General features: G+C 37.9%; 1 protein-coding gene across 5 annotated transcripts in view; it reads left to right on the plus strand.

Moving 5' to 3' along the window:
- LOC142160962 (alpha-2-macroglobulin-like protein 1) overlaps window positions 1-2,764 on the plus strand; it is a 69,361-nt gene extending 66,597 nt beyond the window's left edge. For 4 of the 5 annotated variants that reach the window (XM_075216104.1, XM_075216106.1, XM_075216108.1 and 1 more), the window contains 3 exons: window positions 35-137; window positions 2,061-2,102; window positions 2,208-2,764. In XM_075216104.1, the coding sequence (XP_075072205.1) occupies window positions 35-137; window positions 2,061-2,101 (144 nt within the window). In that variant the 3' untranslated portion in view covers window position 2,102; window positions 2,208-2,764. Of the gene's footprint in view, window positions 1-34; window positions 138-2,060; window positions 2,103-2,182 lie in introns of all 5 variants that reach the window. The other variant, XM_075216105.1, reaches the window with a different exon arrangement.
- The last annotated feature ends 11,113 nt before the right edge of the window (window positions 2,765-13,877 follow it).

Below are 13,877 nucleotides of genomic sequence, written 5' to 3' on the forward strand. Positions count from 1 at the left end.
CTTTCCTGCCTTTCACATTGATTGTTTTCGGCAGTTGTGTAAAGACGTTGAAGTCTTCGAGTTTTCCGCTGAACAAGATTTTACGGTGCAAAATCAGAAATCGCGGTCAGCTAAGGTGTACGATTACTATGAATCAGGTACAGACATTCAAACCTTATCATGACAAAAGAATAAGACAACATCTATGGAAAATAATGTTTTCCTTCTGATAGATTCTAATTTATGTAGATCACATAAATAATTTGCTGTCTGTAACGAATCCCAAAATGGAGATGTTATTATTACCAATACATATAAAAGTTACACACAATTTATTAACCAAAAAGGGGAGGATTCTAACCATTTTATAAGCCACCTAAAACCATAAAGTGCAGGCAGGTTACCCCAAAATAAAATGGGTGTTTATATAAAATATAGTCTCTGTGTGTATGCATTTGTACATCTCATAAGCCATAGTACTTAATGATAGTGGATAGTCATTACACAAGCAGGGACCTCTCCAAATATCTAGTTTTAGGGCTTCACTTCCACTTGACCTGTTGTCACACTTCTGGTATTACAAACAGAACCCAATAGCCAGGTATTTCTGTAGTAAACAAGATTTATTTTGATATAGAGATAAATCTTAAATGTCCAGCAAGCAAGTCCAAAGTATCAACAAGATAAATATCTTGTAGAGGTATTAAGGAATTGTATTCCAAATCACAAGGGAGCAAAGTTCTGTGGAAGCATCTGGTTCAGACACAAACACAATACTCGAGTAAAGGCTGCATAACAGGAAGTGCCTTTTCTAGGCCCAAACAGAAAATGAAATCCAAGATGGAATCTTCCTGAGACAGTTCTGGCCATCTTAGATAAGGGCTATTGTAAGGGCAAGTTCATATCAGAGATCCAAGATGGAAACTTCATGAGGCAATCACGGCCATCTTGAATGAGGGCAAATCTAAGGGCAAGAACATAACACCTGTGTATAATTAAGCCCCTGAGCAGAGGTTAATATGTGTATCTAGTATACAATATATATAGACGTGAAGGGTGCTGTCCTGTATCCACATATTCCTTTAGGTAATGATGTTAAGTGTGGTGAACTCAGCTATTGTGCTGCATTTAACCATCCACATATACAGTCACCTGACTCTGGCAAAGCTGCTCAACAATTCTGTGAGCAATTTGGCACCACATTACTGGTAAAATAGCAGAGATCTGGTTGTTCAAATTACGTGCTGCACAGGTAGATCGCAGTACAGATCGGGTACACCTGGCAGAGGGTAGAATACACATGGTGATAGGGTTCATCGTTCAATCCAATCTTCCACTATATTAGATCCGATCCAACTGAATCTAGTATGATCAGATCTTAAATAACTGGTCAATTTAGTTGCACTGTCCAATCTGAATAAACAAATGTTTACTGTGCGCGCTGCTTTATTTGAAAAGACAAATAATATCATTCCTTACTTCAACTAACACAAGTAATAGTAAAATGTACACAATAATAAGCAATGTTAATTCACCAGTAAGGAAACCCATGATTTACAGAAAGCTAAAACTAAAATTGGTCTTCTGTAATTTACTTTCCCAGATCTTATTGCTTGAGACAACTGCTACACCCTGCCCTATAACCTCTTTCATACATGGAGGTGTAAATTGATTTTTTAATGAGGCCAGCATATAACAACATGGCATAATAAACAACCAAGTAGCAATAAAATAAACATACATACAGACCCTTATAGTTAAACTTTTGAAGAATATCCCTGTACATTTTGTACCTATAATTTGCTGATCATTAATTGGGATATATGCAGAACATTCTCATATTTAAACTACTCCATGTTAGATAAATACTAGAATGTTTAGCAAAGCATCTTCTATTAAAAGTAAGTAGTAGTAACTGCTCAAAGCTGTGATGTCAAAAGTTCCCATGGTGAAACTTATCTTTATTTGGGAAACACTGATTCCCAATTACTTATAAACACTTCATTTGCTAAAAGCTCATATTACAATATTGAGTAGATGTTGGAAATTCTTAAATAATTTTGTATTGTTTTTTATAACAGGAGAAGAAGCTTATATGATGTATAACTTGCCCAACCAATGAGGTGAGCGAATGTGCGGATGTTGTGATGACATAATGGTCCTTTGAACCACACTGAATTTAGACAAGTAATATTATCATTAGGTTCGTGTGTTGTCTCTCTCATCAGCTGCAGTGATGTCCATGGAACAGAGAAGACACAATATCACACTATCGCTGTGGTATGCAGCCAGGACAGTATCGGACCACTAATACATCAATTCTATTCAATGTAATCCTCAATAAGTGAAGTGAAGAAAAGAAGAAGAGTGTTGCTGTGGAATCATGAAACTGCAGAACTCTATCTTGAAGGGTAAATCCAACCAAAATGTAAAAGAATTATAGTGGAATTAGGTGAGACTAGTTAAACAAGACAATCACTTTGCTTGGATACTCCGATCTCTAATGTTTATGAGAAGAGGATCCTCTCTCCTGCACCAGGAGGGTGAGCTTTTCATTCCTTTAAATGAACGAAGATTTTTCTTATTTCACTTATCTCATCTATTTGTACCCAGAACAATTTTTTTTTAATTTTAATTGGAATTATCCCTCTACACAAAAGAGTTTTATGGCATATGGTATATAATAAAAATCCTTGTATACAATTCATCATCATCATCATAATTCAGCCGACATTGTGTGTAAAATGTGTAATCACTTAAATAAAGGTGTCGTGTTTAATATTTATTTTTGTTGTTCTGTATAGTTTAAATCAAATGACTCATAAACTGCTGATTGTTGGCACCATGACTTCCTTCCACACTCCAATAATCTTCTACAGCAAATCTCTGGGATGTCATGGATAGGTCATGATTATGTGTAAATATGAATTTAGCAAATTTCCATTAGGTATCACTTATCTAAGCTGTGTTGGTTTAGAGGTGGAACTCCTCCTCCATGCTCTGCCAGCTGCTGGGACAGTGTATGAAGATGTTACACAATGTCCAGGGACTGGGAGCTGCTTCCTCCCCCATAACCCCTCCTCCCAAAAAAATTGCAGGTGCGCGCGCACAATCATTTAAAAAAAAATTACTTGACTGTGGGCGGCCCGGGCCCCAGTAATATGTAACCACCTCACCCCCCTCTCGGTGCCCTTCTCCATTTTCACTACTGGGTATATGTCCAAAAATTCATACATATACATCTCTATATATACTCTTATGCATCTGCAGATATGCCTTTTAGAAGGGTGGAGCCTGATGCAATGATAAACAGTGAGGATGACTATTACCTATAATCATTTCTGATTGGCTGATTGTGTGTTGACACCTTTAGCAGATACTATTAGCGGTGCGGCTATTTTATAGGAAGTCGCTCCCATCTATTTGCATTAGTTAACTGACATGTCTAGTTGGACTATTTAAACCTTGTTTAAAATGCCTGCTGATATGTTATTAAATAGGTGTCTCTTTGATTACTTGTATTATTTTACTCATTACCGAGATTAAGAGTAATATGTGGCCCTTCTGAAGGTTAGAGGGCCCGCCCAAGTAGTCCCTTATGTGTATCAGGTTACCTCTCACTATCCTATCACCTTTGGGATACGCCCTTAATTAATTACATTTACATTTGTGGCCTAAAATGCTGCTTATTGAAGTGTTTATTAATTCTTAAGAGTAAACGGACATCAGGCTTTTCTTTGATGTATGTGTTGTTTATTAAAACAGTTTAATATTTTATGTACATTGATTTATTTACGCAGACAAATGTACTTCCGATATATGATGTTCCTAGATGGCGCAAACAGTGTCCCATATAAAGCAACGACCGGCACTGGATTACCACCAAATCAGAGTATGCGTAAGAATCAGAACATTTTGTGTGTCCAAAAAGGCTACATAAACACTAAGGGCTAGATTTACTAAACTGCGGGTTTGAAAAAGTGGAGATGTTGCCTATAGCAAGCAATCAGATTCTAGCAGTCATTTTGTAAAATCCACTAAATAAATGAAAGCTAGAATATGATTGGTTGCAATAGGCAACATCTCCACTTTTTGAAACCCGCACTTTAGTAAATATACCTTTAAGGCTCAGTGGAAAACCCTGTTTCACCTGTCAGTGGACAAAATATTATAGCCTGTACAAAGTAGCCTTGTGCCTGGAATTTTAACTTTGCATCATACTCGCTGCAGGACATAGAGCCAAGACACTTGTTTCCCAAATTCATAAAAATTTTGGCGGCAACTGCTGCTACCAGCATCTGAACTGAGATGCTACTTCAGTAGATCTTCAAAATATCCGTGATCTTGGTGTGGCACTTATCATTACCAACTTGTAATGTCCCACTGCCTACACAAGTTTTTAAATGTTTTATCTATGTGAGAAGATTATCATGTAGGAGATAGGACACAGAGCTGATCTAAAGTGCAGCCATCTCCAAGTGCCGTCCCTATACTATTAAATCTCAAATCAAAAACACAGATGATGGGTTTTTTTTTATTATTCTAGCATAAATAATTATTTTTTTTCAGACAGGGAATTTTATACCGTAACTACTGTAACTCCAAGGGAGGTATTCAATTAGGTTTCCGGTCCGCAGTAACGCGCGTTACTGTGAAAAGTGTGCAGTATTGATGGCAATACAGTACCGCAATAATGCTGATTTTCCTTCGTAGCACTATGAAAATCCACGTTATTACGGTACCATGGATTGCCTTTGCAGCCCGTTCCGGCATGTTACCGCGGACCGGAAACCCAATTGAATACCTCCCACATGTCTGTATGCCATTATTGTGGATGCAAACAACTCATTTATAAGCTGGTTATCACTGGTGAACTGGAAGTCACATAAGGATTTGCGAATTCTGACGAGTCTCCTGTATTTTAATCTGGGGGAAGTCTCATAGTGGACTAGGATTACAGCAAGATATAAGAATACACCTTTGAATGTGGTTATGATTAAAGTGATAGTTATGATAAGGATTTAAATTAAGAATAATTTTAAGGTATAGATTGGGGTCAGCCAGACACAGGTCTTCCCTGTTGCCAACATTATAGATTCAAGGTAACCTGGATCTAACAGCAGCTGACATTTAGCCAATCTTAGATACAATAGGAAAAAAATGATCTAAGTGCACCGACATTTGTATAAATATATTGATATACAAATATTCGTGTGCTTAGACCACTTTTTCCTACTACTATTTAGAATTATCAATAGGGGATACCCCACTGAGTCAGAGCAGCACCACACCAAACACCACCAAACAACCAGGGGTATCGCTGACAGATATATCTCTATTAGAGATGGGCGGGTCCGGTTCCCCGAGAACCGAACCCACCCAAACTTTGGGTATCCGAGTACCGAGCTGAGCAGCTCGGTACTCTCCCGCCCGTTCCGAATCCAAATCGAGGCCGAACGTCATCGTGACGTTGTCGGATCTCGGGGTTCGGTTCTCGCGATACTTCAACTTTATAAATACACGCCTCCACAGCAATCCATCGCCATTTGACAGAGGGAGAGAGCAGGGTGTAATCACAGGCTGATTAGAGCAGGGACAGAGAATACAATATTGTTCTTGCAATTGCTCTAACCAAAATCGCTAGAGAAGAGAGGAGGATAGAGGTTTATTATTTTTTGTTAATATTTGGCACTCCCCAGTGCTTTTGGGGTGTCCCCCATAATTGTGCATAAATATTTCTGGCTGTCAAAAGTCATATCTGTCAGCAGTATCTACCAAATAATTTTTAGCACTCCTCAGTGCTTTTGGGGTGTCCTCCCTAATTGTGCATAAATATTTCTGGCTGTCAAAAGTCATATCTGTCAGCAGTATCTACCAAATAATTTTTAGCACTCCTCAGTGCTTTTGGGGTGTCCCTCATAATTGTGCATAAATATTTCTGGCTGTCAAAAGTCATATCTGTCAGCAGTATCTACCAAATAATTTTTAGCACACCTCAGTGCTTTTGGGGTGTCCTCCCTAATTGTGCATAAATATTTCTGGCTGTCAAAAGTCATATCTGTCAGCAGTATCTACCAAATAATTTTTAGCACTCCTCAGTGCTTTTGGGGTGTCCCCCATAATTGTGCATAAATATTTCTGGCTGCCAAAAGTCATATCTGTCAGCAGTATCTACCAAATAATTTTTAGCACTCCTCAGTGCTTTGCGCTCAGAATGGATTCAAAGCAGTCCACATATGATCAGAATGAGCAACCAGGTTCTGTCACCAGTCCTGATGTTAGTGTTCCCAGTACGTCATCTGGCCAAGGCGATGTCAAACAACAGAGTGTTTCCAAATTAGTGCAAAAAACAAAAACCAAAAAAAAAATTACTGTATTGAAGCGAAAAAGAAGTGTAACTGAGCAAAAGTTAAGTGACGATAAAAAAAAAATTGCAAGCATGCCATTCTACACACGCAGTGGCAAAGAGAGAATGAGGCCTTCCCCTTTGGCTATTATTGGCAGATCCCAAAAAGTTACCCAGCCTACAATTGGTGCACAACTACTGTTACGCGTCAAAGCCGTGCTGCAAGATAACAGTAAGGCATTAGAGGAGAATGTTTGCTCTGATTCACAAATGACAACAATCCCTGTGGAGAGTCCATCCAACAGTGGGATGTCTAATCGTGAGCATTCTGCTGATGTCTGCCTTAATAGCCCGAGTGTAGCCGGTGAGACCCAAATTGAGGATGCCACTTTGGAATTAGAAGAGGATGAGGGGGAGATTTGTGTAGGCGACGAGGGCGCTAATGATGATGTTGATGATTATGATGCAGACAGATACCAAATTGCCTTTCTCAATTTCTATTTATATTCTAGATTATATAACGGCTGAATAGTTTTCTATTTTACTCCTAGTGGAGAGAGGATCTGATGCAGACAGATACCAAACTGCCTTTGTCCATTTCAATTTATATTGTACAGTATATAACGGCTGAATTTATTAGTATTTTATAGAAGTGGAGAGGGGCCTAGAGAGACAGAAACCAAACTGGCTTTCTCCATGTCAATTAATATTGTACAGTCTATAACGGCTGAATTTTTTGGTATTTTATACAAGTGGAGGGGGGCCTAGAGAGACAGAAACCAAACTGGCTTTGTCCCTTTCAATTAATATTGTACAGTCTATAACGGCTGAATTTTTTTGTATTTTCGACAAGTGGAGGGGGGCCTATAGATGCAGAGACCAAACTGGCTTTGTCCCTTTCAATTAATATTGTACAGTCTATAACGGCTGAATTTTTTGTTTTTTTAAAAAAGTGGAGGGGGGCCTATAGAGACAGAAAGCAAACGGTCTTTTTCCCTTTCTTTACATATTTAACTATAAGTGTAGGGTGTAATATACATCCAAAGACGATGGCTGCATTGCCAATATGCATAGATGGAGAGGAAGACAATCTGTTTTGTGTGTAGAATAAATGAAGGCCTACCAACGAAGAATTAAACTGTTTTTTGGATGATATATTTCCTCTACAATTAGATTACTTATCTCTAAAACAGTTGGAGCACTAAATTGGGTTATTTTAGGCCCAAAAACATTGATTTTCCAACAAAATAGCAAAACAAAAACAACCAAAACCAAAACACGACGGTAATCCAGATCCAAAACCGAATCCAAAACCAAAACACGGGGGTCAGTGACCATCTCTAATCTCTATACAGATATATACACCCCCATCCTACTCTTAGATACAGGTTACACAGGATCTGTCTGTGCCGACAGGCAAGGGTCATCTGTCTCATCACGCTGAGCTTTCCTATACTGAGATAAATCACTGCTAATATCTTACTGGATTCCATTGTGAACTTTATTGATTTGATGGTTCAAACCAAATTTAAGGTTTTGAATAAATGAAACAACGAAAATAAAATTATTCAGCTAATGGCTTCACTTAAGTTGATGAATGATACTTGGCAAATTCAAACATATCTTGAAGTGACAGTTATTATTCTAGGGTTTGTTGTTGTTGCTGTTGTCATGACATTTGGAATCTTTCAAGATTCCATTGTGGCCATCAGAAGGGTTTTCTGTGCAGTAGAGTTTCGTTGGGAGAAAAGACAAGTTTACTTTTCTGAAGTCTCTTCATGATTAGTTGAAATCAAAAGCAGAGAAAATGTCGGAGAGTGGTAACTCCTTATCTAGTCTTGTAGAGAGCGAAACTGAGCAGGAGAATGAGATTTCCAAACCCTCAACATCTGACCATGGAGGGAAAGAGGTAACCAAATAATCCATCCAGAAAGATCCAATAGTGCGATAAACAAATCGCTTCCTTCAGAAGGGGCTTTTTTATTCCTGTTATCATAGCGGAATCTGATAAATACCGTTAGTCTTATGAGTATGAAACCTAGGTGTCAGCTCTGTGGGTACCCCTAATATTTGTGTTGATGTTAACCATGTATATGCATGGCATATGGGCGGTGGTAATGAGAGCACCCTCAATCATTTTAAAAAGTCTTCTCCCATGCTATGAAATTCCAGGTTTTTAGTAGTAAATGAGAGGTTTTGTGGCATTTCATTTATATTCTCTCTCCTACCGCATATTTTCAGGTTTATTCTATTTTTCCTATTTTCATACTAACACAAAACATAATTAATATTTTTATATCCAAATAAGTAATTTTCTGTGTTCTCAGCTTACCTCCAAATGGTTTGGTTAAAGATAAACTTTCTAATATTTTCTTAACACCTGTTATGTTGCTGTCCATGTAGCCACATGTTGGATATTTGTCTAAAAATCCCTTAGTGGACTAGAATTACAGTTTGAGATAAGGTGACACCTTTCAATTTTTTTATGATCAAAGTGATGGTTGCGATAAGGATTTGAATTAAGAGTGGTTTTAGATTAAAGTTTGGGGTAGGCCAAACACAAGTCTTGACAACATTTTAGACTCAAGGTAACTTGGATCTAACAGAAGCTAACATTTAGCCACTCTTAGATATAGGTTAGTCAGGATATGTTTGTGCCAAGGGTGATTTGTCCCAGGACACGGCTTTCCTACACTGGGGTTAATCTTGATAATGTTATTATTGAGCTGTCACAAATTTCCTTATTAGATCCCATCGCAAACGGTATTGATTTTATGGTTAAAACCAAATTTAAGAATTTTAATGAAGAATTAATGGATAAACGAAAATATAACTATTCAGCCAATGGCTTCATTTAATTTGATGAATGATACTTGGAAAATTCAAACATAACTTGAAGTGACAGTTATTATTCTAGGGTTTGTTGTTGTTGCTGTTGTCATGACATTTGGAATCTTTCAAGATTCTATTGTGGCCACCAGGCAGTTTTCTGTGCAGTAGAGTTTCGTTGGGAGAAAAGACAAGTTTACGTCTATGAAGTGTCTTCATGATTAGTTGAGATCATAAGCTGAGAAAATGTCGGAGAGTGCTAACTCCTTATCTAGTCTTGTAGAGAGAGAAACTGAGCAGGAGAATGAGATTTCCAAACCCTCAACATCTGACTATGGAGGGAAGGAGGTAACCAAATAATCCATCCAGAAAAATCCAATAGTGCGATAAACAAGTCGCTTCCTTCAGAAGGGGCTTTTTAATTCCTATCATCATAGCAGGATCTGATAAATACCGTTAGTCTTATGAGTATGAAACCTAGGTGTCAGCTCTGTGGGTGCTTGAGTACCCCTAATATTTGTGTTGATGTTAATCATGTATATGCATGGCATATGGGCGGTGGTAATGAGAGCACCCTCAATCATTTTAAAAAGTCATCTTCCATGCTATGAAATACCAAACAAATGATACTTGGGAAATTCAAATATATCTTGAAGTGACAGTTATTTATGTGACAGTTTGTTGTTGCTGTTGTCATGACATTTGGAATCTTTCAAGATTCCGTTGTGGCCACCAGACAGTTTTCTGTGCAGTAGAGTTCCATTAGGAGAAACGACAAGTTTACTTTTCTGAAGTGTCTTCATGATTAATTGAGATCAAAAGCTGAGAAAATGTCGGTGATAGGTAACTCCTCATCCAGTCTTATAGAAAGCAAAACTGAGAAGGAGAATGAGATTTCAGCACCCTCAACATGTGACCATGGAGGGATAGAGGTAACCAAATCCATTCAGAAAGGTCCACTAGTGCTTTAAACAAGTTGTTTCTTTGATAAGGGGCTTTTGTCTTTCTATCATCATAATAGGATAGGATAAATACCCTTAGACTTATGAGTAGGAATAGGGCCTACACTCGACACAGATGGCTCATTAGGAATAATAGCAGCCTGGGGCTATATAACTAAGCCACATCCATGTTATTCAGGACTGACGTAATTCATGAGAGACAGAATAGCGTCTAACACATGACTTGAGAATATTGACTTTCCCATTGTGCAGCAAGGACACAGAATCCAAAGAAGTCTCTTAATAAGTCAGATAGTTAGGAGCTGAAAATGGGTATGAAGTGCCAAGAGAGGCAAAACTAATGTAAATAAATGTGAGTTAATAAAAGTTTGATTTTATTGCTCTTTGATATTGATAATTGATAACCAAAAATTGCCATATTACGTATCGCTGCTAAGTGAGGTCTTGTTAATGGATTTGCTTGTGGACATTGATAGTACAGTCTGACTTACCTGAGAGAAAACGTTCACTGAACTCTTTGACTTTTTTAATTTTCCCTAGGAATTGCTCTATGGGCAGCCAAAGGCAAAAAAGAGACGTACAGCTGTTGCCCAAAAATCGATGGCCACTCAATCATCCAGGCAGGTATTGGAAGAACATAACTATTGTAAAAAGCAGGCAGGAAAACAGGATATCAAGAGAAACATGTACCTGCCTGTTTCAGAGGACCTGTTTGGGGCAGATATGTTGTCAGATGAAAATACATGAGCAGGTCACAAAAGAGGCCCATGGAGTATCGGGAACAAGCTGCAGCCATACTGCCACCTTATATGGGTCCTCGTTCTACAAATGACTGAAAGTCTAATTTCTATTTTATTTATGAATCTAACAAATTAAAGACAATATATGTAGCCTTAAAGATGTGTCGCATTCAAAAATGTTCAAGTTCATTGTGTTAATCCAACATAATTTTGGTGTTCAAACAATCCTGCTTGACTTCAGTTAAGGATATAAATAATTTTATAACTTAAATCAGCAAACTTTGGGATCCTGCTAACTTACGAGAGTTTAGACTTATTTACTTGCTTTACAATCTATTAACTGATGGAAAAAGGACTAAGACAGCCGTTAGGCAGACAGACTGCCAGCCAGCCAGCTGTCTCTGCTCACATAGCAATATTGCCACCAGCTGACACAAAGTATAGTCATCCTAAGAACCTGTCACAAAAGGGGTTTTCGGGTCTGGTTAACAATAAAAAATTAAAAAGGTGTTCGGATGTGTAAAGGAATTGTGCACCTTTAGTGGAGTGGAGTCTTGTAATTAAATATGCCCCCCACAAAAGCAAATAGTGGGGTACCCGCAACTGGGACCCAGAGTTACTTGAAGCCATCTATAAATTAGAGCTCTATGGAAGCTGTTCTGTATAGCTCTATTGAGGGCTGTGGACAGCTTTTGAGAAAGTCTTTGATTGATCCAACTCTATATTACTTGACCAAGTAGATCGTTAAATCTCAGGTCTTCAAATTCATCTGTTCCTGGGAATATCAGTTCCACATATGTGATATATGGTAACAGTATATTTATTCCCTAAAGGACATATAACATTTTTATCAACTGACTGGACACTGACAATGTGAGTTAATTTATAAAACAAATTGACTCAGCAAATCATTGGCCTTCACTTCAACTAGTTTACATATGGCTACTTATTATATATCTAATACATTTACATTTATTTATTATATATCTCAGAAAAGCAATGGGACATAAGAGAGCGCTTTATTTAAAATGTTATATTTATTGAATTTTGGATTTTTAATACATTACATCCAAGTGTGTACTTGGATTATATTACCTGACTACACGAACCAAACGGTGTCTCATTGAGGTTCATGAATAGTGCCACCTCGGGTGTGGTGTAAACATGTTATCATTTTGTGTCCTTGAACAGCTCTGTGGTGTTCTATAAAATCCAAAACACCCTGGTGTGCTCCACCCCCCACATGGTAACTCATTTAAAAAATCTTATCCACGAAACAATGTCTTGTGTTAATGATTTATAAAAATCTTAAAGCGCTCAATTCCAGAACAAATCTAAAACAAACAAACAAAACAAATCACAGAAAACACATTCAATACCAAATAAGTCCATATGCATATGATGTATGTCCATATGATGTATGTCCATATGATGTATGTCCATATGATGTATGTCCATATGCATATATATAATAGTTATCCACCTTGATCGATGATTAACCAATATGACCACAGTTTATCGATGAATGAGCATAAATGGAATGATGTGGATAAAGGTCAGTGGCAGATGGACCAAATAGCACAAAAAGGGGCACTTACAGAAATAAATCTGTAGTATTAATCCTGTTGTCAGCACGGAGAGTTTATTCCGTTCCCTCTTCAAATATGATATTCCCCGATTACATGCTGAATGAAGGACCTTATACATGAAACACGGCCCTCCTCCACTCAATGCAAGCACCTATGTAGTAAGAGTTCTCCCGCGGATGACTCCTCTCCGACCGGAAGTGATGTCCCGCAAGCATGCAGACATGGTCAAGAAGTTCAGTTATTGTTCAGACTAAACACCAGAATTGGAAAAAATGTAATCTATGTTACCGTGGAATGATTGTTGGTAACAGATTTGGGTATCTCAGAAACTGCTCATCTTCTCAGATTATCATACACAACAGTCTCCAGAGTTCACAGAAAATGGTGCACAAAACATAAATCATCCGTGAATCATCATCATCACCAGTTATTTATATAGCGCCACTAATTCCGCAGCGCTGTACAGAGAACTCATTGACATCACTCCCTGCCCCATTCGAGCTTACAGTCTAAATTCCCTAATATACACACACACACAGACACAGTCAAGAGACAGAGAGAAAGAGGCTAAGGTCAATTTTATAGCATCCAATTGACCTACCAGTATGTTTTTGGAGTGTGGGTTGAAACCAGAGCATCTGGAGGAAACCCACGCAAACACGGGGAGAACATACAAACTCCACACAGATAAAGCCATGGTCCGGAACCGAACTCAAGATTTGACTCTGGACCATGAAGCCACCATGCTGACCAATGAATGGATACATCTTGGCATGTCTCAGTGGCACAGGCTGGTGGAGATGGCAAAATGGCACACATTAGGCCCGCTACAGCTCCAGTATCCTGTTCTTAGCTGACATATGTAATATATATATATATATACACACACCAGTGAACCAACATTAAAATCACTGACAAGTGACGTGAATATAATTGTTTATTTCGCTACAGTGGCAACAATTATATTGTGCAGCAAAAGTGAACATTCAGTTCTGTCAAATTGTGATGGCTAGACGCCTGGGTCAGAACATCTCCAAAACGGTATGTCTTGTCGGGTGTTCCTGGTATGCGATGGTTAGTATCTACCAAAAGTGGTCCAAGGAAGGACAATCTTCTTGTTTCACTTTATCACCTAATCCCAGGACTATTTTTTTTAATATTTGTTGGAATTATCCTTCAACATAAAAGAGTTTTATGGCATATAGTATATAAAAAAAATCCTTGTATATAATTCAACTGACATTGTGTGTAAAATGTGTAATCGCTTAAATAAACTTAAATAAAGGTGTTGTGTTTAATATTTATTGTTGTTGTATAGTATTGTTGTCTGTATAGTTTAAATCATTGACTCATAAACTACTGTATCGCATATCTGCTGCGATACAGTGATAGTGAATAAAAATTTTGAGGTTAATCCTTTTCGGGGATTGAA

The sequence above is a fragment of the Mixophyes fleayi genome, chromosome 6 (assembly GCF_038048845.1).
Source record: "Mixophyes fleayi isolate aMixFle1 chromosome 6, aMixFle1.hap1, whole genome shotgun sequence".
NCBI lineage: Eukaryota > Metazoa > Chordata > Amphibia > Anura > Limnodynastidae > Mixophyes > Mixophyes fleayi.